This window comes from Wolffia australiana, chromosome 2 (genome assembly GCF_029677425.1).
Source record: "Wolffia australiana isolate 7733 chromosome 2, ASM2967742v1".
NCBI classification, from domain to species: Eukaryota; Viridiplantae; Streptophyta; class Magnoliopsida; order Alismatales; family Araceae; genus Wolffia; species Wolffia australiana.
This window is the reverse complement of record NC_135836.1, coordinates 10,463,901-10,487,778: the sequence shown is the minus strand read 5'-3', so window position 1 is coordinate 10,487,778 and position 23,878 is coordinate 10,463,901. Positions and strand designations below refer to the sequence as shown.

The following is a 23,878-nucleotide window of genomic DNA, read 5'->3' as shown; positions in this document are numbered from 1 at the left end:
TTTAATAAAAAAATCACATAAAATCATTAATAAAGTAAGACCAAATTGAAATACTAAGCCATTATATTAAAGAGCTTTTCTTGTACGTACAATGCATAAAATAGTTCGAAATAATACACATTTAATTGGATTAATCTGAGGGATAAATTCATGTATGGTCTTTCACAGCACTCTAAACTTCATGGTGTGAATCATTCAAGACTTTTTTACCAGTACATATTTTCAAGATTTGTTGGCTTGTCAGAAAAAATGAGGAAATAGAGGTTGAACGGTAGCAGGGACTTCATCAATATATGCAACAGCTAGTATATGTAAAGGGTATTCTGATACAATGATGAATTGCTAACTCAGAACATAGTATGAAGAAATTATATATTTTGAAACATGAGCTGACTTAAAAGGTTGCAGAATCAAAGCAACCTTGTTAAAGATGTGGTAACATTGTTGGCAGTTAATAAAAACCTTCATCATATTTTTTCATGATATTTGTACAGACATTATGTTATACGAATAAATATTACCTACTAATTAAGATTATACTTGGAAAAGTCTACCGTGATTGAATTCAACTTACTAGATTCTTGGAGGGCACATATTATCAGCAACATCATTCTTTGAAGTCCCCTTAAAACTCTTGTGAAATGACTATTTTTTCTTAAAAAAACATATTTTTTTCTCCGATCTACATTGTTTAAGAATTATAATTGACAGTCTTTGGGTAGCTTTTTAATGGTCTTTGTATATTAGAAGACATTGGTGACTTTTCTTCAAAAAAAACAAGACATTGGTGACTCTAGAAGCGTTCATTGATCATCAAGGGAAAAAAAAACAAAGCTAGAGTCCTTCGAAGTACTTGTTCTAATCCTCTTAAGTGGACCCCCAAAATATCTCTTGAATATTCTGTAACTAAACGTTCATTTAGTTCATCGATTTGGGAAAAAAACATGAAGCAAGTTTAATTTTGAAATGTTCAGATTACTCTGGAATGCGTGATATTTAAAAAAACCGCAATCCTTGCTCTTATACTGTGACCTTCTCCAGAGATTATGTGTTTGGAGCAATAATTTTTGGGTATGATCTGAATACCGAATTTATGGTAATGGCTTTTGTGAAGACACATGTAGCAAAAACAACCAGTTTATGTGTTTTCTTTGTTCTTTGATACGTAGTAAAAAAGATGTTTCAGCACTTGGATGGGCATGCTCTTCTGCATCCTGCGTGCACCATGTTAAATCAGGAAATCTACGATCAGATTTCTAATCTTCATGTTTATTTTTCCAGCTGGAGATAAAGGAAGAAATCGTGTACCTCATGATGCAAACATTTTAACAATGCAAGAATTTCAAGCAACCTGACGAAGCTCTCCAGTGAGCAGCGCAAACTTTCGATGCTGCGATAAAATGGAAGGGACTAAAACTTTTCTGATTATGTCTCCAAGTTCGCCATTGTTGGAGATCGTATCCTGCTTGATCGCTGCTGCTACAGTCTGGAAGATCTGAAGGGGATCCCCATGGCATACCAGCAAGATCACACACCTAGCCCAGAATATGGACGATCAAGACCATATTTTTAAAGAGAGAGAGAAAAACAAGAGAGAGATTGAGAGAGGACCCTTGAAACTTGGATTCAATGGTGGTCAGAACAGAAACCAGCCGAGAGACAACATCGGCCACGCTCTCCCCGCCATCAGGAGGCGTCAAGGGGTCGATTTCGTCTAGGGCCCAAATCTCTGCATACTGATCATGATTTTAACACATCCTAATTTTATTTCACTAATTTTTTTACTGTAAGTAGAACTTTTGGATGTTTTAGAGATCAACCAAAAAGTTTGTGAATACAATGTAATGAAAGTTCAATCAAGATAGAGAAGCACCTTTTCATGACTCTGAAGCTCAAATGATGGCCCGAAGAATCGTTCTCGGAGTTCATTCATCTCCTGAATAAAACAAACTGAAAAATTAAATAGAATTGAAAAAAATACAAGCAGGAATATATTTTTTGTTCCAAACGCAGTCTTTATTCAACAGGTTATTGCGCCGTGTTTCTGTCTATGCGCATTCTTTTCTACTTTCATGCTTTATTCTTTAAATTTTATTTTAGTCCTTCTGATAAAAAAAAATGAACACACAATATATTGGTCATTAATGATAGACCTTTCATTTCCTCTGAGAGCAAAGATAAATGAATTAGAAGATCAGAATTAATTCTCTACTATTTGAACACAAAATATTGGTCATTAATGATAGACCTTCTATTTTTTCGTTCCACTCCAAAGAATGATCATAATTTTCCTCAGAAGATGGATGAAATGAATTTACATCAACTAATGAGCTGGCAATTCATATCAAGGGAGACATTAGGAAGACCTCGCATTGGTCACCAGGAAATGAAATGTTTATCTCTTTGGCCACGGCTTGAGCCGTTTCACGTGTCCTAGAAAATGGAGAAAAGCAAATACGGACATCTTGAGGCAGAATATTATTTTCTTCCAGCACCTTCAAATATAAAAAAAATCAATTAATGCCAAGGTTCAGCAGGATCAAAATAAACTGAAAATACAAAACACAAAATTTTAAATTATTATTGCTAAAGATCCATTCCGAGGTCCAAATGATAATTCATTCATTCATGCAATGATCTCAGGATATAGATGGATCAAAGGATGCAGTAAATACCAACTGACCCAGTGATGGAATAATGTTAATGTTTAGATAGACGAAAAGTAACAGAAAAATCATATACTAAATCATGAATTTGGTCATGCAGTACGATTCTGAATATAATTTGTTAAACCCGGACTATATCTTTAGGGATGATATAATATTTAAATCACATCTGGGGAGTGTTATCCGTTTCCAGAGATGAATCAAGTTCAACAAGAGTTTTCGACTTGGAGATGCACCTTGAGAAACTGTTCGCCGGCTGATTGAGCCTGGGCAATGCCTTCTTCAGCGAGTCCGAATTCCTTAAGAATTCCCTTCTCCTACACAACATTAGATCAAAACACGCATACGGCAATTAATTTCCCAAACTCCTAGCGTTAACACTAAAAAAGGAGCGGATAAAACTTTATAAGAAGATGATTCAAATCGCCTGTGCGATGGAAGAACAAGAGTTCCAAGAGAATTTTTTCCAAACTTCAATATAAAATCATATGAAAATGGAAATCAGAGGCAAACTTGGCGTGGTAAGATTTAAAAAAAAACATTGGAGGATGGAAATCACGTGGTTCAACATGGTTCAACGAATGTATCGTGATATGATTAAAAAAAAAGAAGAATCCATCCAAATGATTGCCCAAGGGATCGGCTTTCCTTCATTCCAGCAATTTTTCAAGAATCAAACAGCTCAGACGCCGCAGCAAGGGGGATTTTCTAGGTCTTAGTAATGCCCTTCGGGGGAAATCATCAGGCGTTGAATGTTGAATGAAATATTTTCTGATTCGGACAGAAATTGACCATGGCGTGGCAAATCTCCCTCAAATTCGCAAAGAGAGCGAAACTTACCAAGGATGAGACGATGATGCCTCTCTCGTTCGGGATGCTCTTACCATGCCTCAAAATCCAATACTTGTTGCGGAGGATCTCGGACGCCATTTCTCTCCTTGATCTCTCCAACATCTACTTGCCACCCAATCCCCTGGCGAAGACGTCGTTTTATACGTGGCGTTCTTCCAAGTCCAAACGGTCACCGTTATCGGAATTGCCCAAAAGTTTTTCATAATATTAAAATAATATACACCTTTATCAGAATTGCCCAAAAGTTTATCATAATATTAAAATAATATACACCGTTATCGGAATTTCCCAAAAGTTTATCATAAAATTAAAATGATATACTGCGCTCGTGGGTACTGTTTTTTCGTCCCAGGACAAAACATCGTCCCGTCTACGGGATTGGTTGAAAACCGGGATAGAAATTCGTCCTGGGACGAATGGACGGGACGGTTTTAGTCCAGTCGGACAAAAAAACCGTCCTGTCCAGAGGTCTCGGATGACGGATGGTAAGAGATGGACGAAAATCCATCGGATTCGCTTCCTACGGTTGAGATCTTGCCACATGGCATTGCTATATCAATTCTTTGACATTTTGCATCAGTCCCTGCATTTTTTGCGTGCGCAGACTGATGCCGCTCAAAAGTAATTGTACATATGTCCCTCTGCTTTCTCTCTCCTCCGTATTTCCCTAAAAAACTTAAGAAATCCATATTAATTTAATCAGACCTTGGTACGATTTTAGAGCATTAAAATATCGTTACCTTTTTTGTCCGGGACGAGGGACGGGACGCTTTTTCATGGACGGGACGAATCTGGCATGGATGGGACGTGGACAAACTATTTTGTCCGGGGACGAATTCTTGGATGGGACGGTTTGGACAATCTGCAAAATTTTGGACGATCCGGAATTATACTCGTGGGGCCCAGTTTTGTCCATCCTTATTCTTGAAAATAATTAAAATAAAAGTTGCTGTCATCTCTTTGCAATTTTTAACTTTATAGACAAATTTCCAGGGTTTGTCTTGGATTAACCAAAAACAATGGCTGAATAGTGTAATTGTTTATGATATAGTTCTTGTACTCATAAATGAATGAATGAATTAAGTTAAAATGACTTTTTTTTGTAAAATTACTCATGTGAAATCAAAATAATGTATTTGAGATGTACAAGATCAAGGAACTCAACTTAGAAGTTTGTATATTTATGCTAGTGTTTGCTCCTCCCGACAAGATTATGGGATGTCGATATCTGGCTATAAATCAATATCGAATATCAGAAGAGGCAAATTGATATCTTCTCAGACCAATGTTCACAAATTAAATATTTATATCACATGTTGGTGCACTAGCAACTTATATCTGACATCAGCATATGGACCAATATCAGCATCCCTTGATGTATTACGTTGTGGATGCCAATATCAGATATTGGGTTCTCTAACACCTAATGTTGGATTTTAATATTTTACTTATTTATATTTCATAAAAATGAAATAATTCTCTATAAGACACAAACTATCTGATTCAATTAAGATGAAGTTATAAAACTATATGAGGGTGTATTTTTATTTCATAAAAGTTTCTAACTTAGCCTAACTTTAAGGTTTCTGATGAGCAAAAGATAAAAGCCAAAGGTGAGAATGTGAGAGGAATGCTGCGAGAGGAGACTGGAAATGGCTCATTTTAGTGGGTGACTAGGCAATCAATGTGATTATGCTGCATCCTTTCTATATAACTCCCTCAATATTTATTTTAAAAAATCTCATTGAACAATTCTTTTTATCCTCTTCTCTATCTGTCCCAACTTTCATCTGGATCTTCATGGCCAAATTCCATTTTGAGACAAAGTCGGATCAATTATCCAATTTGATCAAAATCTAACTCTGATCAGAATTTGACTCTGATCGGAAATTCAATTTCAAATTCTGATCACGATTTGATTCAGATAAGCATCTGACCTTGAATCGATATCCCAATAAAAATTTGATTACACTTCGCCCAATCGTATTCACAGTATGATCAAGTCAACTTATGATTGGAATATGACCAGAACCCAAGGTATCTAGATCAGAAGTTGACTCCATCAAAATACCATCAGAACTAAAGATATTTAGTTCAGAAGTTGACTTGATCATATTGTGAAGCTGATCAGAGTCAAAATATGATCAGAATCTGATTCTAATGAGTTCGGATAAAGTGAGAAGCGTGTTAAGACCTGAGAGAGATAACTTAAGTGGGTACCTGATTTTATATCAAGACATTTTTATGTGTAATTAAAGCTTTATCAGCCACCCCAAAACACTGACCCAAAGAGTAGGGTGCAGCCAAAGTGTCAATCAAACTATTTTGATCACGCATAATATTTTGTATAGATAGATATCATAGTCGTATTTAAATATTTTATTACTTCATGGTGTTAAAAAAAATAATTTTAATTATATTTTAAATAAGTTATATTTATACATTTTTATGGAGAGGAAGATCTAAAAGACCATTTACAAAAACGGAAAAATATACACAACTATCTAGACACAGTTCATGGATCAAATCCATTGTCACATGGCAAGCTGAGGATGGCCTTCAAAAACAGTTAAAGCCCACGATGTAATTAATGCAAAGGTTATTTTCCAGACATCATTGAAGTATCATTATTTCATGAAAGAGTGAATAAATGATCTATACCGTGACATCCTAATTCTTCCTTCTCGTCAAATAAATGTTTCGCAATGGCACGAGGTTTTGCCATATAATATGTGCCATAAAGCTTGCACTTATCCTTTTATTTGTCCCTTAAACTTTAATAAAACATATGTTACCTTGTCAGTTCATGAAATAAGAAAACTCATATCCTAGATATTCAATATCTCATTTTCATATATATAAATCAAAATATTTAAATCAGATAAATTCTCTTGGAGTTTGACATGTGTACTTGATGAAATGTTAAAAAATAGTTTCTTGAACTTTGGCCTTTTTTGGACCACACATCTGAAAATGTGGACCAGTGGGCCTGATTGGGCCCTCTTTCGGCCTGTGGACTTGGCCGTCAATTTGGCTCGTGGACCAGGCCAGCTGACCATGAGCTGCTGTTGTTGTGCACCAAACTGCTCCTAAACTCAAGGGTTGAATTTTGAAAGTAGTATACTTTCATTCATTGCATAAATCACTTGGTTTAGGATAAAGTTGGACCACGACTTTCATTCATAGCATAAATCACTTGGTTTTCATTTAATTTTGTAGGTAAAATTATGGTCAAACATGACCTAAGTTTCTGTCAACTCCCTTCTAATTTCTTTCTTTTATTCAGTTCTTTTAGTTTAACATTGAAAGAGAGGGACAACTAACCTACTTGGGACTTCAAATTTAATTCATTATTCTTGAGTGCCCTCCTAAAGGAACTACCATGATTTAAAGCGAAATATTTGAGAAGGAAAATTCAGAACACTCATTGTAAGATGACATGATGGAAATATCCCTGATATGGGTTTGGGGTCTGTGTTAAAATGGAAAAAATGTTATAAAAAATTGCAATTGACGCAAAGAAGCAAAGACCAAAAGAAATGCAGATTCAACGAGATGACAAGGACCAGTAAGAAAAATAAAGAAATAGACGCTCGTTTACTTGCAGCTACTAAAAATCAGCATGCAGCAAAAATTCACCTTAATCTCTCACAATCCCATTTTTGGGGAGTACCCATGCAAAAATCTCGAATCCATTCTTACATCGCACGTCCTATACAAATTAAAAAACCGCAGCAGAATTTTCACAGTAGAAGGTTTTACAGTAAATTTTAACAGAAGGGGAAAAAGACGAAGAGACAAAGTAGTACTTGCTCCCCGCCCTTAACCTTGTGAGACGGATAGAAAAAATATATATATAATGAGATTAAATACCTGAGAGCTGAAGTCTCAGAAAAAGATGTCGGTCTGCTTTGATTGTGCCTTGAGATCCTTCAATTTCTTCAAGATGTTAGTGAAGTAGTCCTGTAAGTAAGTCTCCAGTGAGACAATGTCCTTCTGGTCCACCCCAAGGAGCCCATAGGTTTCAGTCATGGGTGTCGAGAAGACTGTGTCGCTGGATAGAACCTGCAAATATTGAAATAAATAAATAAACATAAAAATGTATCGTATTATTTTAATTACTGCATTTTTCTTTATTTTTTCACACCTCAGAAAATGCCAGCCGGTCGGCCACGTCGTTGGTCCACTGGAAGAAGCGCGTGAGCTGACGAGTGAACTTCAGGACAGAAACTGGAACAGTCGTGACATTGGCGTCTTGCCCAGCGAGACGCTCGCATAGAGTGATGACCTGAGTGCCAATAAAAATAATGATAATTGAGTTTACCTTTTATTGCTCATTCCTTTTAATTATACAAATAAGTATCGTCTTCATTTTTTTAATAGAAATTGTGATAATGGTAATCCGAGGAGAGAGAAAGTAGAGAGAGAAAGTAGAGAGAGAGAGAGAGTGCACAAGATTGGGGCAAGAAAAGATGTCTATTACTGCATCATAGTTCCCCTTATATACAGAATTAATCCAGGGCAAAAAGCCCTTTCAGACAGAGTTACTTTTGAAAAGTGACCGTTGGAGGGTCCAACGGCTAGTTAAAAAACTAGCCGTTGGAGGCTGGGCCTGTCCAGAACAGGCCCAGAATATATCAGGCCCTGATTGGGCCTGATATTCAGTGGGCCCTTAGTGGGCCATTACTGGGCTGCTAATGGGCCTTGCAGAGGTCCATTAGCAGCATCCTAAGGTCATTAGTTCTTTTATTAAATATCCTAACAGTTCTATTACAATTACATGGCCTTAGGCCCATGGTTAGTGCATTAATCCTTAACAGAAATAATTCACTGATTAGAGATCATATGATTGGTCTTTGATTGGCCCTCCAAATAGCAGAAGTGCCACAACAAGAACATGACAATAAATTAATAAATTTTGCTGCATTTATAAAAAATTGTGGATGAAAAATTCTACGCAAGTTGATTTGAGTAGGACCATTGGGTATCATGCCATGGCAAAAATATTTTTAAGAAAATATAACCCATTATGAGTTATTATATACCTCCTGAGTAGTCCACGCACGTGGTCCGGCAAAAGTGAGGAGTTTGTTGTCGAGCTTCTCATTACGGAGAGCAACGAAAGTCAACCGTGCAATATCCTGGAAGTTAGGAAACAAATTATGAAAAAAAATGATAGATAGATATATACAAACAATTAATGATAAAATTTATAAGTATAAATAAGTTCAATTGGTAGATAAAATGATATTGAAATTGAAAAATATATGGACCTGCGTGTCCATGTATGCTATCCTGGTAGGTGCATCCGTTCCCCAGACAGACTGCTGCTCAAGTATGGGCACCGCATATTGTCCAATCAGACCCTGGCAACAGAGTTTAGTCCACGTCATAAATATAATATTTATTCATGGTAAAGAAATCCTTCTTAAATAATAGAGTGAAAAGATAGATTTGAATGAGATACTATACCTGCATAAAACCGCAGAGTCTAATAATATTGTGTTTTAACCCCGATTCTTGAAGATATTTTTCAGTGCAGTATTTGATTTCCATTAATGGGACCTCTGGGTGCCTATCACAGTTGTGGATGGAATAGAAAACGTACTTCTGGATTCCCATTGCTTTTGCACATTGAATCAGAGCGACCTTTCCTTCCCAGTCTACCTACATACGAAACTGAATTAGTATTCTACCCCATTCGGACAATTAACCGAAGCAAATTACTGCTACAAATAAAAGAATTTCAACGTTTTCCTTAATGTGTATTAGAAAAAACATCTTTAACTTAAAGAAAAAATAGGCACGAGCAAAATGTAGGTGGAAACACGATTTTAAAAAAACAATATTATTGCATGACTCCTTGAACTGTAATCACCACCTTGCAATTAAAGATCGAGATAAAAGCGTTTCAAATAATAGGAAGCGTGATAGCAAAAATAATTAACAGTTGAGACGGCGTTGAACATTACAGTTCTAATAGGCTCCTCTGGCCGCCCAGTGGCACAGTCGATTATTGTGTGAACTCCGACCAACGTGGCAGGTATGGTCTCTGGTTTGCTCAAGTCTCCCTGCCCAGCAGCATTGTGGCAGTTAGATTCCACAAGAAAAGCTTCAATTTAAAAGCAAGCATTTCAAGCTTCTGGATTGACCAGAACTTAAACAATTTGGCATGGTTCGAATCCGAAGTAAACTGAACTACTAATTTGCAACTATACCAAACCCCAAAGAACGACTTGAAAGTACACATGCATAACTTACTTAGGTAGATAGGAGAAGGCAAAAACAATCTAGCTTCGTTCTTAAAATTACAGGTTGACGATACAGAGTTCAAAATAATAACAAAATATACATCAGGCGACCGGCAAGATGAACATTAGTACTCAACGAGCATTTAGTATAAATGATGTCCCAGTTAAAAATATAAATTTATCTCAAGATCAAGGAACTTTAACTGCAATCTTATGCACCTTATCAAAGTAACTCATGAATATCAGTAAAAAAAAAATGTAAATTGACGCTGCAAAACATAGTGAAGAAATTATCATCTTACATTTACAACAATGGCGCCCCAATCTCGAAGGAAGTCCGCAGGAGCAGGCCTTGGTCTCACAAGGCATCTAACATCATACCCCTCATCCAAAGCCCTTCGAACAACCTGCCGACCCAAAGTGCCGGTTGCCCCAACGACTAATATACTCGTAGGCCTTACAGGAGTCCCTGGTTGCACATTTGCAGCAAATGTTGACTGGGAATTACAGGTTACAACTAATGGTCTAGCTTGTCCACCTGGTAGAAATGCCAGAAGAGAGAACTCAGGAACATAGACACACAATCTCTTCAGCAAATGGAGAGTAAGAAACGAAAATTCAAAAGAAAAAAGGAATCATACAAAGCATTTCCCATCTAATTGGATCAACTTTGGCATTCAGCATAGCAGAAATTAGACATTACCAAATATCACTATGAAAAAGAGGGCCAATTGCAACCAATAAATTCCACAGGACGTTCAAGGGATCGGTTACTGTGGTATAATCGAAAGTTTTGCAATTTCAAACAGAGTTTGGGGCACGGTCTCTTCCAACAATTTGAATATTCCACCATCTAAATCTGGCTTCTTGGATACTAGTCTTTAATTCTTGTTTTCAACTGCATTATTGTTTCGTAAGAACTGTTGTTCCTCGGGGGACATTGATTGTAGATTCAGTACATAGCCCAGATCGGAGTTTATAGATTCCTGGGCTATGAGTCAGTGAATCCAGAAACGGATATCAATTCAAAATTAGTCAGAGCAGCCGAGCTAATTTATCGGACATGCAAGATAACTCAGCATCGTCAAACATCTGCGGGGTTGTAGCAATAGAAAGCAGGCAAAAAACGCGCGCCATACGGAAGATCAAATCCAAAAACAACCAGTAACATGGAGATCTCCGAATCTGATTCCACCGGCGAAAATATCAAACCTCAGAGGAAAATACACCACTCCCGCAGCAATTAACCGAGGCGAAAACCAAAATTCATCAAATCAAAAGAGAAACCGAGTCATGAGGCTTGAATTCATGATTGCTAAAACCTCTGCGGGGTTGTACCAATAGAAATGAGGCAAAAAACGCACGCCATACGGTAGATCAAATAAAAAAAAAACCAGTAGCATTGAGATCTCCGAATCTTATTCCACCGGGGCAATAAAAAAAATACACCACTCCCGCAGCAATAAACCGAAGCGAAAACCAAAATTCATCAAATCAAAAGAGAAACCGAGTCATGAAACTGGCCTCGCAAGCCGGACGCGGGATTCGCGACGAGAGGATATGAAATCGCGCAGCTCTGCCCAGGCGCCAGCGCGCGGCCCCACGACAGCCCCCCTTCCGCTGCTCTCCCCCGGCGCGCGGCGATTGGCAGAGGGAGAGAGCTGCACCCCGTCGCCATTGAAGAGAGCTGAAGAAGAAGAAGAAGAAGAAGAGAGAACAGTCGTGTTCTTCCTCCATCTTCCCAAATAAGAGGTCGTCTAATCGTCTACAAGCGTGAGGAGGAGAAGACTCCCATCTCTAATCCAGCTGGATCCCCAACAACCTTTTGGGCCGGACTCTTATTGGGCCTCCTCCGAATGGGCCTCTCACACCAGCCCAAACCGCAGAATTTCAAAAGTACACAGGCGTGGGCCCCGCACGTGCGACGCCAAACGGGCAGAATTGCGGCGACAGAGGGAACGTCCACGTCAGAACCGCACGAAATCACACGGTCGGAAACCGCGTCCACGTGTCAGTCCCACCTCCTTCTTATCCGACACGTGGACAACCCCGGGTCGACGTCAGCGGCGTCGGAGCTCGCAGCCACGAACCTCGGTCCACGTCGATCCTGCCACGTCATTTATCACTCTATCCGTTCCGGAGATCCGGGTCTCCCACGGAGATTCTGCCACATGGCGAAATGTCAGCGAGCCACGTGGACCGTCCCGGTTCGCAGTGAAGCCGGCTCGGACCGGCCGGCTCGGAAAGCGATGAACTGCTTCTTTTTGTTTGCGGGGCCCACCACCAGCTCACGTGTTCTCTCTCTTCCCGCCGCTCTCTGTCTGTATATCAGTCTGCTCTGTCTCCCTCTCTCTCTCTTCTTCGCTTCTCCTTTGCTCTTGAGCTCGAGGAAGAGTATATAAGAGGGGGAGAGCGTGGAGAAGAAGGCAGTGGAGTTTGGCTGGTTAGGGTTGAGCGGAGGTTCTTCGGAGGAAGGCGTAGATGGAGGTCGTGTAGAGGGCGGGGAAGGAGAATGAGTAGTGCAGGAACTGGTTTAGCTCCATGGGAGGCGGCGATCAGAGCAATGGGGGGATTTGCGTTGGTGGCTTCGTCTTACCGCGTCGATTTCGGCTGGAGGAGGAGTGGAATCGGAGAAATCGTGATCCGCAAACCGAGAAAGTTCGTGGTTGTTTCTGCGGCCGAGAGAACGGAGGAATGCCGCGTTGATGCTGGGAAGAACTGCTCTAGGAATGTGCGGGTGCAAGCGCTTCCTTTTCTTCGTTTGCCTTCGCCTCGGTCGGTACTGAGTCTGTTTTTCCCTTTCTCTTTGTTGTATTTCGATTTCTTTTTCTTTTTTTTTTGTTTGCATTCTGGCGAGGGCGGTTTGTTAGGCGGTTCCGCTTGTGGATGTCATCGCAGAACTAACTCTGTTTGAAAATAAGTAAAAGATGTATTTATCCAGGATGGAACTAACTCTGTTAGAATGGAAATAAAATCTGTTTTTATCCTTGATGGAACTTCGTCTCTCTTGATAATTAGCGCTTGAAATTGAACGAAATGTTGATTGCGCTGGGATACTTTGGCAGGTTTAACGGATGAATTGCCCCGTTTTCTTCTTATTCCCTCTTTTTAATGAATCAAGTTAAAAAATCTTGACCGGTGCTGCTAGAATGTAGTCCTCAGTATTTTCAGTGTATTCCTGTCCTTCGGCTTGAACTTGACTAAGTTATCTTGATATTTTTTATAGTCCGAGACGCGCATCAAAACAACGAGACTTTTATCCTCGGTGCAGTCCAAAGAATACTGCTCCTCAGTCTCGTGGGATTCCACCAAAAAGAGGTCAAGTCCTTTTGGCTCTATCTGGTATTCACTTGATTTAATTTCCGGAGAGTATGGTCTATAATCTTGTTCGAGTTCTCATTGTTCGATAAATAATTTTAATATCAATGATGATGGTCGAAACTCATGCTTGAGTTTTTCCTATTCAATAAAGACGGGAATGCTGTCCAATGCAGTTCTTGATTTTAAATTCAAGATGTTTGGGAAGATATCAATAATTTATTTGTTTAATTTCTCACATAACATTAAGCGTTATGATCATTGTAAACAGACACTGGAATCGCTAATGAAAAAGACTGGGGCATTAACCTGTTAAATGAAAGTGTAAGCGAATCTGGGACGAATGAAGATGGTAGCACATGGTACCACGAAAGTGGAGTTGATCACGGCGATAACGGGTACCAGTGCCGATGGGCTCGAATGGGAGGCCAATCTAACGATGGTTCTTCAGAGTGGAAGGAGATGGTATGTTTTCATTGTTCTGTAAGAAATTTCATGATTTCATGTTGGTTTCCAGGTTGGCTTGTCTTTCATTTCCTAGCCTAGTTCTATGCATGCTGGTAGAAGGGTTTACTAACGTGTAAACTCTATGATTGAAATTTAAGTGGGTTTATTACTTTCTGGCCCAAGAAGTGGATATTGGTCATTAGGTCTGGGGGGTCTATCGGGTCATTCGGTAGAATCTCTGTTTGGGGTTTGTTGGAGGTTTTCTTCTGCTGGAGAGGGCGGACGATCAGAAAATCCCTGAACGGCAGCTCTGCAGTGACGTCTGAGGATAGCCTCCAAACATGCACATTCCTATTTCTTGTTCTTGCCAATGCAATTCAACTATTTTGCATGTGGCACCATTAGTATTTCAGTTTTTATCACTTTATTTGGGAATGACTGTCGAATTCTTGCTTTCTGTCTCTAGCTTACTTGCATCATTTTGACCTGCATGAAATTAATTGTTAATCTCTTGGATGAGGATGCCTGTGATATGATCCCCAACCCCTACCAGTGGTATCGTCATTTGCATTTTGGATGGTTTCCCTTTGTCGTTTGAAACACCTGGTGAGAGAATAATTTGCAACTATTTTTCTATGGCAGTGGTGGGAGAAAAGTGACTGGACCGGATACAAGGAACTAGGTAAAGCATCGTTTTGGGTTGTTCTCTTGAGTTCAGTAAACTTAGATTATACGTTTAAAGGGAGCTATCATCGTAAACCATCAAGATTTGCTCGCATTTTTGTTGAATCTTGAATTTTCCTCAACGACATGAACATGTTAGGCTTTTTTTTATATAATGGCTTCTATTGATCGGTTCATAAACAGTGTACACCTGATTGTAAAAATTGGCCTAATAAGAAAAGTGAGGTTTTTGTGTCTTTTTCATGCTCCTAATGCAAGTGTGCTGGAGCTTATATGTTTGCACTATAGAGAAATTATGATGACCAACGTAATGTTTTCAAGGCTTTACGTACTTCTTAGTTTGGAGCAAAGTGAACTTTGTCGTGCATCCTTGACATTTTCGTCTTTATTTCTTGAAAGATTGAAAAATGATGAGGAAGGCATTTCTTGAAATCTGATGACTGCAAGCTTCAGTCTATATCATTGTTTGTCCCATAAGGTTTGGGTTCAACAATGATGATGAAGAGCGGACAATGATGGCTTCTGGTTGGCAAGAGCTGTGATTGGTTGATGGCATATCATCATCGTTATTCTTTATAGCCCGAAACATGGATGGCAGTGAAGAAATTGGGGGATGACAGTAAAAATGAGAATGATGAATGTGTCAATCTTCTGCCGACCTTAGTAGTGTCAACAGTGATGGTGACAATGGCAAATCACCACCATCATTATTATCATCCAATTTCCCAGACCTTTCATTGTCATCCATTGGTGGACGACAAATCATCAATATCATCCTCTTTTTCATTTTCCAAGTCCAAACATGGATTATGATGAAGATGACATTGCAAACGAAGGCAATGATAAAAAGAACGTTATTATCTGTCAATCCTAGTTCGCTGCCATCAACGATAATGTTAAGGGGACAACAATGATGGTAATGACGATTCAGCATCATTGTTCTCTTTGTCATCTGCATCATCATCATCATCATCTTAATCTTCGTCAGCATCATCATCATCGTAGGCGTCATCCGTCGGTTGATGACAAATTATCATCTGTCATTTGCCTGAGCCAAAACATGGTTGACAATAAGTTTTGGAAAAGGGCGGACGACGGACAATTAATTAATCCTCTTTCAATGTTGTATTTGAACCTAACTTTTGCCTCTGCCAATTCAGAGAAATCTTTTTCTGCTCTGTGCATGTCGTCTTCACCTTGTGTATTTTATCTGCCTAAGATACTTACTGTTCACATTACTTTTTTGATCTTAATCAGTATTCATATGGCATAACCTGCTGATATTGTCGATTGATGAAACTATCGTGACAGGTGTTGAAAAACTAGGGAAAAATGCAGAAGGGGATTCATGGTGGGAAACCTGGCAGGAAGTTCTCTTTCAGGATGAATGGAGGTATGACGCAAATTGATTTTTAGGGTCCCATTTAAATGTCCCCAAGTTGAAAAACATGGATGTTTCGGTTTAAATAACGTGCCTAGTAATTTCCTTTAAAATTTTCAATATTGTTTCAAGTTCTCCATTCACCACTTATAGGATACCCAGTTGGGCGCTGTTTACCCTTAAAATATGTGACCACCGGTCATTGTGTATTGTTTGGAAGAGATCATTTTTTCAGATTTATTGGAAAAACTATTCTTTTGGAACAAAATATTCACTTGAAGTCTGAAACTAATTTCTGATCAAAGTTTTTAAACATTAGTTTAAAAACTGATTCCGCTCATGTTGAATCGCAGTAACCTTGCACGGATAGAGAGAAGCGCGCAGAAGCAAGCCAAGTCTGGGACTGAAAGTGCTGGCTGGTACGAGAAGTGGTAAGCCTCTTTCCCTGGTGCTTTTTTCTCTCAGGCACCATCTAAAACCTAATCCCTAAATACTAAAAACCCTAAATCCTAAACCTTAAACTGATTACCATGTTGGAAGCTGCAACTGCTGGCCAGTTTTTCTTTTGAACTAGAAACTGCTGGCCAGTACCAGAAGTGGTAACCCCTCCACGTTTTAATTCTCAGCTGGACTGTCCCAGTTCTGAACCCTAAACCCTAAACCCTTAACCATGAAGAAAGCTGCTCATCTAATATGCCTCGGCTATTTTCGGCAGGTGGGAGAAGTATGATGCCAAGGGGTGGACAGAGAAGGGAGCGCACAAGTATGGTAAACTAAACGAGCAATCCTGGTGGGAGAAATGGGGAGAGCACTACGACGGCAGGGGATCAGTCCTCAAATGGTTATTTTCTGTTTATCATTATTAACTAGACTGTCTGTTCATCCAAATTAAATATTGTTTTAGATTGATTCTTTTTTATTTCCGCAGGATTATTTATCCAGTTCACTGTATATACTCTAATTATGGACATAAGATTATGGCTTTGCTTTGTTTCGTTCGCAGGACAGACAAGTGGGCGGAGACTGAGCTAGGGGCCAAATGGGGAGACAAGTGGGAAGAGAAATTCTTTGCGGGTATTGGTTCTCGGCAAGGAGAGACCTGGCATGCGTTTCCCACTGGCGACCGTGAGTCTCTGTCTCTCTCTCTCTGTCTTTCTCACTCTTTCTCTCTCTCTCTGTCCCTCTCTCTTTCTCTCTCAGTGTTTCTGTTTCTTACTCTGTTTTTTTTCTCTCTCTCTCTATTTCTCTGTCTCTATCTGTGTTTCTGTTTCTCATTTGTTTTTCTCTCCTATCTCTCTTTCTCTTTCGCTTTCTGTTTTTCTGTTTCTCTGTCTTTCTATTTCTCTCTCGCTGAGTCTATTTCTCTCTTTTCTCTATCTTTTTCTCTCTCTGTTTCTCTCTCTGTTTCTCTCTCTGGGCCTATTTCTCACTTTTCTCTATCTCTGTTTCTCTCTCTGAGTCTATTTCTCTCTTTTCTCTATCTCTCTCTCTCTGTTTCTCTCTATGAGTCTATTTCCCTCTTTTCTCTTTCTCTCTCTCTATTTCTATCTCTGAGTCTATTTCTCTCTTTTTCTCTATCTCTCTCTCTGTTTCTCTTTCTGTGTCTACTTCTCTCTTTCTCTCTCTCTTCTCTATCTTTCTCTCTCTCTCTGTTTCTCTCTCTTTTCTCTATCTTCTCTCTCTGTTTCTCTCTCTGAGTCTATTTCTCTCTTTCTCTCTCTCTCTCTGTCTCTTGTGCGTGCAATTTCAATTTTTGGTAAATGCCCAGGCTGGTCAAGAACGTGGGGAGAGGAGCACTTTGGGAACGGGTACGCATATTTTCCATGTAATTAAGAATGGGCACGCATAGTTTCCAAATTTCCGGAATAACAGGCCTGACCTTCCAGAAAGGTCCACAAATACGGCAAGAGCACAACTGGCGAGAGCTGGGACATCGTCGTGGACGAGGAGACGTATTATGAGTAAGTGATTAATTTTCACGTTCTTTCAAAACAAAAAAATAATCCTTTTAATATTTTAAAAAAGTGGTTTTTAAATGGATTTTGATTTTCCAATTCGTCGGGGTGTAAGGTCCTGATGGGAGGTTCACTGATTCGTCTTTTTAATATTTTAAAAAAGTGGTTTTTAAATGGGTTTTGATTTACCAATTTGTCGGGGTGTAAGGTCCTGATGGGAGGTTCACCGATTCGTTGGGTGTTCATCCTTTGTTATTGTTCAAAAAAAATTGGGTTTTGATTTATGTTTGTTTTGAAGGGCGGAGCCGCACTATGGGTGGGCGGACGTGGTGGGGAACTCGACGCAGCTGCTGTCGATACAGCCGAGGGAGAGGCCGCCGGGGGTGTATCCGGAAGTGGACTTTGGGCTGCCGGAGGAGGATCCGCTGGACCCGGACCCGAAATAAGGCGGGTTTAGTCCGAACCGAAATGTTATGCTGTAGAAATGAAAACGTAGCGAGGAACCCATTCTTTCCTCTCTTTTTTTTTCAGGCTTTGATTCTGTGGCTGCCGTAGATCACAACTCTCATTCATGATTTTCTTGCTCTCATTAGCACCTCTCTGAACTGATCATGCTGGACTCCCTGTGTCTCTCTGGCTTTGTCTCTCTCTCTCTCTGTCTCTCTCTCTCTCTCTCTCTCTCTCTCTCTCTCTTTCTCTGTCTCTGTCTCTCTCTCTCTCTGTCTCTCTCTCTCTCTATCTCTCTATCTCGCTCCCTGCCTCTCTCTCTGTGTCTCTGGCTCCCTCTTTCCCTTTCTCTCTCTCTCTCTATCTATCTATCTCTCTCTCTCCCTCTCCCTTTCTCTCTCTCCCTCTCTCCATCTCTCTCCCTCTCTCCCTCTTAGTGTTCGCCTTTCCTGATACTGGTATCGGATTACGGTATTGGGACGGATGCTGTAACGGATACAGAAAATCAATATTTTGGTATCCACTTTTTTGGATATCCTGATATTGGATAACGATGTCAGATGTTGGTTGCTACAGTGCCGATATCCAATATCGACATCCGTCTCGATGTCATCATCCACCTCTTTCTCAGGGGGAAGGATGATGATATCGGATATCGGTGTTGGATATCAGATTCCGATATCCAACTTAGAAGGGTTGTATAAAAATTTAAATTAATCATTATCAAGCAGCCATTAGGAAAGTCAACGTGCAGAAGAGGTTCGATGGGAGCTTTTCATTTAAATGAGGGGCAAGTTTACTATATACAGCTCGAACTTTTTTTTTCTTTTGTATGGGATAACAGCAGGATTCCGAGCTTAACATACTCTGAATCCTTTATCCCATATGGAAGAAAACAGAAATTTTGGGCTGTATTTATTGGACGAAGTATTAACATATCAAATATATTATACATATAACCAGCTTAAAATATACTATATATTTATTAATATATTACAAAATCATTTAATGAATATTATAACTAGTTTAATATATACAGGGCACGATTTTTGCTTTCTTCCATATGGGATATTGGGATTCGAAGTCTAATGTAAACTCGGAATCCCGTTATCCCATATGGAAGAAAATAAAAAACTTGCACTGTATAAATTAACCGCGGTTGAAAATATAAGAAAATCGTATGGCCTTGAATGTATTAAAATCATTGAAAATGTTGATAAATATTGTTTTCTCATGTTGATACCGGAAATTGATATCCGGATACTGGTTCCGATATCCGGATATCGAAATCTGATATCCGGTATCCGATATCCGGACCATCCTTACCCCTCCAATGTCTGTCACCGATATCAGTCCACATCTAAAAGACGAATATCGACCGATATCCGATATCAGACACTGTCCCAGTTTTCTTGCCGATATCAGATATTGGTTGTGTGATATCGGAGATCAGACGGATATCAATTGCGCAAACACTACTCCTCCCTCTTTCCCTTTCTCTCTCTGTCTCTCTCCCTCTCTCTCCCTTTATCTCCCTCTCCCTCTCTTCCCCTTTCTCTCTCTCTCTCTATCCCTATTTCTCCATTTCTCTCCTTCTCTCTCTCTCTCTCCCTCTCTCTCTTCCTCTGTCTCTCCCTTTCTCTCCCTGTCCCTCTCTCTCTCTCTCCCTTTTCTCTCTCTCTCTCTCTCTCCCTCTGTCTCTCCCTTTCTCTCCCCCTCCCTCTCTCTCACTCTCTCTCTTCCTCTGTCTCTCCCTTTATCTCCCTGTCCCTCTCTCTCTCTCCCCTATCTCTCCCCCTCTCTCTCTCTCACACCCTCTCCCTTTCTCTCTCTCTCCCTCTGTCTCTCCCTTCATCTCCCTCTCCCTCTCCCTCTCTCCCTTTCTCTCTCTCTCCCTCTCTCCCTCTCCCTCTCTCTTCTTCTGTCTCTCTCTTTCTTTCCCTCTCTCTTCTTCTTCTCTCTCTCTCTCTCTCTTTCTCGCTCTCTCTCCCTCTGTCTCTCCCTTTCTCCCCCCCTCCTCTTCTCTCTCTCTTCCTTCCTCTCCCTCTCCCTCTCCCTCTCTCTCTCTCTTCCTTCCTCTCTCTCTTTCTCCCCCTTTCTCTCTCCCCTCATCTTTCGAAGTAATGAAGGAAGATGGAGAAAGAAAGGAGGTAAAATAGGGATAGATAGAGTAGGGTTCTCACTTTATATTAAAGTCTGCTCAGATCAGACCGAACCAAGACCCCGCTGCCTGTCATTTTAGGACAAACCTGCCAGCCAGTTTACTAGATTGTGGACTGAATATATTTATTAAACTATAATAAAATAAACCTTAAAGAGAGTCTGTTCCTTCAACCTCATTCTTGTACTGGTGCAGACTTGCCATTCCCCTGCTGCGTAAAGTTCATTATTGCTGCGGACGTTCCCCTTTTTTCTTCTTTCATATTTGTCTAGTCTCTTTTACCGCAAGTGTGAATGGTCTTCCTCTCGAAATTATTTACATTCTAATATTCCTTCTCTTTTATATAATCCTATTTATTTATTTTAGGGCTTTCTACACCTAGATTATCTTGTTGCCGATAAACTTGAGTGTATTTGTTGAATTTAATGTTCAATTTTTTGTATCCAACTTGAAGAACATTGATGATTAGTTGAGACTTCTTGTTCTCTAATCTGTTCCATAGATTATGTCATCTACTCCAGATCTTTCGTTATATTCATTCAACATAAAAAGTTAAGCATATTGTCCTAATTTGTTAATGTTGGTAATAATTTTTTCAAAACTAAGGCCTTAAAACAGGATTAAGGCATGATTCTTACCAAATTTATGGTTTCTCGGTGAGTTGGCTTGACAGGGAAAATCTCGCTCGACCGTCGTTCAATTGGGAATCTTTCGGTGCTAGATAAGGCTCACTCAATCCTCAACACATCTAGCTCATGCTCATATCTCTGAGGATCCAATGATACATCCACCGTCGGGGAGTGGTAAGTTTATATAGAAAATGAGAGATCTCGGCCATACATCTCGTTTAAGTGAGATCAGAGGGCTGAGAGAGAGACACGTAGCGTGATGTGGTAGGCCACATCGTGACATGGTGGGTTCCACCACTCCACATGCCAATCTCCGCCATCTACTGCTCATCCGACAACCATCAGTCCACTGCGTAGTGCAATGCTTCACTCACCCTAGATCACTGTAGCGACAGCTGCAATCACTCCCTACTGCATCTAAAGCCCAAGATGCTGCCACGTTGCACCTGCAGTTAAAGGTAAATAGCTGGACTTTAGTCCCATATCAATAACTTTACAAATCAGGAGATGGTAATATAAAGTGCTCAGGATATTGATCAGAATAATATCCTCTCTCTCTCTCTCTCTCTCTCTCTCTCTCTCTCTCTCTCTCTCTTCAGGGTGCCTTGTGCGCCAGCTATGGGCGCCACGCGACACGTGGGGTACGCTAGCTTGTCGGACATGCTGCCACTTGGCAACACAGACACATCAACTGTGCGCCACATCATCTGTGCACGGGGCCCATCCCCTCTATTTTTTTCTGAATTTTTCTCCACTTGTCTTTGAATTCAATTATCTTTTTTCCCTGCCATCTGCAATAAAAAATGGATAAGAAAAATTTAATACGTATGAAATACCCATTTTGCCTTTATAAATAATAACTTGGTCAATTATGAGGTTTGACTCTGAATTCTTCTTCTCCTGTTCTTATCCTTGTCTTGACTTGCATCTTAGCCAAGTTCTACAACATTTAGTAAAAGAAAGTGATTAATATCCTAAGGAGTTGACCTTGAGAAACGTCAATTCTCATTAAATCACATAATTATCTAGAATTATATAAAAATTCAGAACTTGATTTAATGACATTTCCATGATGAAAATGGCCTTAATCAATGATAGCATGCATGTTATCAGATATCAAAGATATCTTTTGGATGAACAATTGTACTTTGACTGTGACCTATGAGTCTCTAATCATGGGATTCTAAACAGTCTTAGTTTGGTTGAATCAAGAAGTTCACGAATACAATTAAGTGGTCAACATGGGATCATCCACCCTTGGTATAAGAGGAGACAGCTCAAGGAAGATAATGGGATGAAGTCCTTGTCCAAAGTAATGAAATATCAAAGAAGAGTCCTCTAATATTTTTGGATGCATAATACTAACCCAAATGAATGATTAAGATTTTACACTTCACCATACCCTAAGTCATCCTATGAGCGTGACGGGGATGAGGGACAATACACACACAATACCCAATAACGGACAACTTCCATGAGTGAGTCGATACACACTCCTTTGTATCCTCTAGTGCACAAGGTGCAGGTTGACGTCCTATGGGTTTGATACTCAACCTATCTTTTGGCTTAGATCAATCCGACATTAATTAGTCTATATGATGATATGGTTTATAAATTTAGAAGGCAAAGAAAATTTATTGGGCTACTATACTCATTGACTAGACTGATACATGGGCCTAGAGGGTCAATCACAAATGGTCTTTTAGACGTCTGAAGATATACTTAAGCTTGGAGGGGTTTATGAAAAATACTCGCTTCATATAAACAACAGAAGAGAAAGAATGAAATTCAACCAGGCTAGAATTGTTAAGGGTCTTCCCCTTCTTCTCCATTTTCCCCACATCTCCACTCCACTCTCGATGCGATCATGATGGCATAATGACGACAACATAGGTTGAACAGAGCTCATCAAGGTGGAGGATATCAATGTGCTGAAGATCGAGTGAATACATCTAGAGTAGGGTTCGCCCGTCCCGATATCCATCCGATATCCGATATCGGACAACCGATATCCGATATCCGGACTAAAGAGGGACGGTATAGGATCTCGGATATCGACCGATATCCGTCCCTCAGGTGGTGGACGGATATCGATATCGGATATCGGAGGGGTAGGGATGTGGCAGATCTCGGATACCGGATATCGGTTTTCGATATCCGGCGAATTTTTTGTACAGTTTTTGCTATCCCATACCGGAAAATTTTAAATGCCGGGAGAGTATAAGTACGGGCGGCCCACTTTTTAATTGAAACGCATTTGAGCCGCCCCGTGGCCCATTAATAACGATGTTAACATTTCAAAATGACCTTAAGGAGTGTGGTTGTAATTAATAGAAATAATAATAATATTGTATTAATTGAAACAAAAAGTAAATACAATTTTCATTTACGTGAACAAACTCACGTGTTGTAGTTAGTGTATTTGGCAGTGTAGATGTAGATAACAAAAATATTTATAAACGTGTTGTACTGAACAGAAAGAGTAAAAAATATTAATAAATTTTTTTAATTGAATTAAGAAGTGAAAAAAATAATTATTTTAAGTGAACAGAATTACGTGATGTACTTAATAAAAATACTAATAAATATTTGTTAATTGAATTAAGAAGTAAAAAAAAAATTTATTTTAAGCTAACAGAATTACGGGTTGCAGTTAATAAAAATACTAAGAATTTTAATGTTATCTTGGGAAAATTCAAGGCATTTGATATTTAGTTAGTGGAATTAATAAATTAATGGAGTTTTCACTTTAAGAGAAGTAAGTCATGTGTTGTAGTTAGTGTATTAAGGAGTGTGGATGTAGTTAACAGAAATATTTATTAACGTGTTGTACTGAACAGAAACAGTAAAAAATATTATTAAATTATTTTAATTGAATTAAGAAGTAAGAACAATTTTTGTTTTAGGTAAACAGAATTACGTGATGTACTTAATAAGAATATTAATAAATATTTGTTAATTAAATTAATAAGAAAAAAAAAAAATTATTTTATGCTAACAGAATTACGGGTTGCAGTTAATAAAAATACTAAGAATTTTAATGTTATCTTGGGAAAATTCCAGGCATTTGATATTTAGTTAGTGGAA

The 23,878-nt window shown here is 39.3% G+C and overlaps 3 protein-coding genes across 4 annotated transcripts; 1 reads left to right on the top strand and 2 right to left on the bottom strand.

Annotated features, from left to right (window-relative positions):
* Positions 1 to 1,090: 1,090 nt before the first annotated feature.
* LOC144715228 (Phosphoglycerate mutase family protein) lies at positions 1,091 to 3,658 on the bottom strand. Of its 2 annotated transcripts, XM_078590159.1 has the most exons (7): positions 3,507 to 3,658; positions 2,903 to 2,983; positions 2,367 to 2,495; positions 1,874 to 1,936; positions 1,612 to 1,736; positions 1,309 to 1,535; positions 1,091 to 1,214 (listed from the first exon to the last, which is right to left on the bottom strand). In XM_078590159.1, the coding sequence occupies exons 1-6, from the start codon at positions 3,618 to 3,620 to the stop codon at positions 1,343 to 1,345; spliced, it is 705 nt and encodes a 234-aa protein (XP_078446285.1). In that variant the 5' UTR covers positions 3,621 to 3,658; the 3' UTR covers positions 1,091 to 1,214; positions 1,309 to 1,342. The 2 variants fall into 2 exon arrangements, with proteins under 2 accessions (XP_078446285.1, XP_078446292.1); XM_078590166.1 differs by lacking the exon at positions 2,367 to 2,495.
* A 3,536-nt stretch (positions 3,659 to 7,194) lies between these two features.
* Positions 7,195 to 11,503, bottom strand: HCF244 (NAD(P)-binding Rossmann-fold superfamily protein). Its single transcript, XM_078592038.1, has 8 exons — positions 11,294 to 11,503; positions 10,072 to 10,307; positions 9,491 to 9,589; positions 8,991 to 9,185; positions 8,792 to 8,884; positions 8,564 to 8,659; positions 7,666 to 7,806; positions 7,195 to 7,583 (listed from the first exon to the last, which is right to left on the bottom strand). The coding sequence occupies exons 1-8, from the start codon at positions 11,445 to 11,447 to the stop codon at positions 7,407 to 7,409; spliced, it is 1,191 nt and encodes a 396-aa protein (XP_078448164.1). The 5' UTR covers positions 11,448 to 11,503; the 3' UTR covers positions 7,195 to 7,406.
* A 622-nt stretch (positions 11,504 to 12,125) lies between these two features.
* Positions 12,126 to 18,166, top strand: LOC144716795 (protein EARLY STARVATION 1, chloroplastic-like). Its single transcript, XM_078592037.1, has 11 exons — positions 12,126 to 12,544; positions 12,996 to 13,087; positions 13,359 to 13,552; positions 14,177 to 14,216; positions 15,530 to 15,611; positions 15,953 to 16,030; positions 16,315 to 16,440; positions 16,603 to 16,724; positions 17,368 to 17,407; positions 17,486 to 17,560; positions 17,853 to 18,166. The coding sequence occupies exons 1-11, from the start codon at positions 12,282 to 12,284 to the stop codon at positions 17,998 to 18,000; spliced, it is 1,260 nt and encodes a 419-aa protein (XP_078448163.1). The 5' UTR covers positions 12,126 to 12,281; the 3' UTR covers positions 18,001 to 18,166.
* Positions 18,167 to 23,878: the final 5,712 nt, after the last annotated feature.

Coding starts and splice junctions, on each gene's coding strand:
- LOC144716795 (XM_078592037.1), top strand. CDS start 12,282: ATGAGTAGTGCAGGAACTGGTTTAGCTCCATGGGAGGCGGCGATCAGA. Junction 16,441..16,602: donor AGGGGATCAGTCCTCAAATG/GTTATTTTCTGT, acceptor TTTCGTTCGCAG/GACAGACAAGTGGGCGGAGA. Junction 17,561..17,852: donor GACGAGGAGACGTATTATGA/GTAAGTGATTAA, acceptor TTTGTTTTGAAG/GGCGGAGCCGCACTATGGGT.
- LOC144715228 (XM_078590159.1), bottom strand. CDS start 3,620: ATGTTGGAGAGATCAAGGAGAGAAATGGCGTCCGAGATCCTCCGCAAC. Junction 2,496..2,902: donor CCGGCGAACAGTTTCTCAAG/GTGCATCTCCAA, acceptor TTATATTTGAAG/GTGCTGGAAGAAAATAATAT. Junction 1,937..2,366: donor TTCCTGGTGACCAATGCGAG/GTCTTCCTAATG, acceptor TGTTTTATTCAG/GAGATGAATGAACTCCGAGA.
- HCF244 (XM_078592038.1), bottom strand. CDS start 11,447: ATGGCGACGGGGTGCAGCTCTCTCCCTCTGCCAATCGCCGCGCGCCGG. Junction 8,885..8,990: donor GACTCTGCGGTTTTATGCAG/GTATAGTATCTC, acceptor CTCTGTTGCCAG/GGTCTGATTGGACAATATGC. Junction 7,584..7,665: donor ACCGGCTGGCATTTTCTGAG/GTGTGAAAAAAT, acceptor CAATATTTGCAG/GTTCTATCCAGCGACACAGT.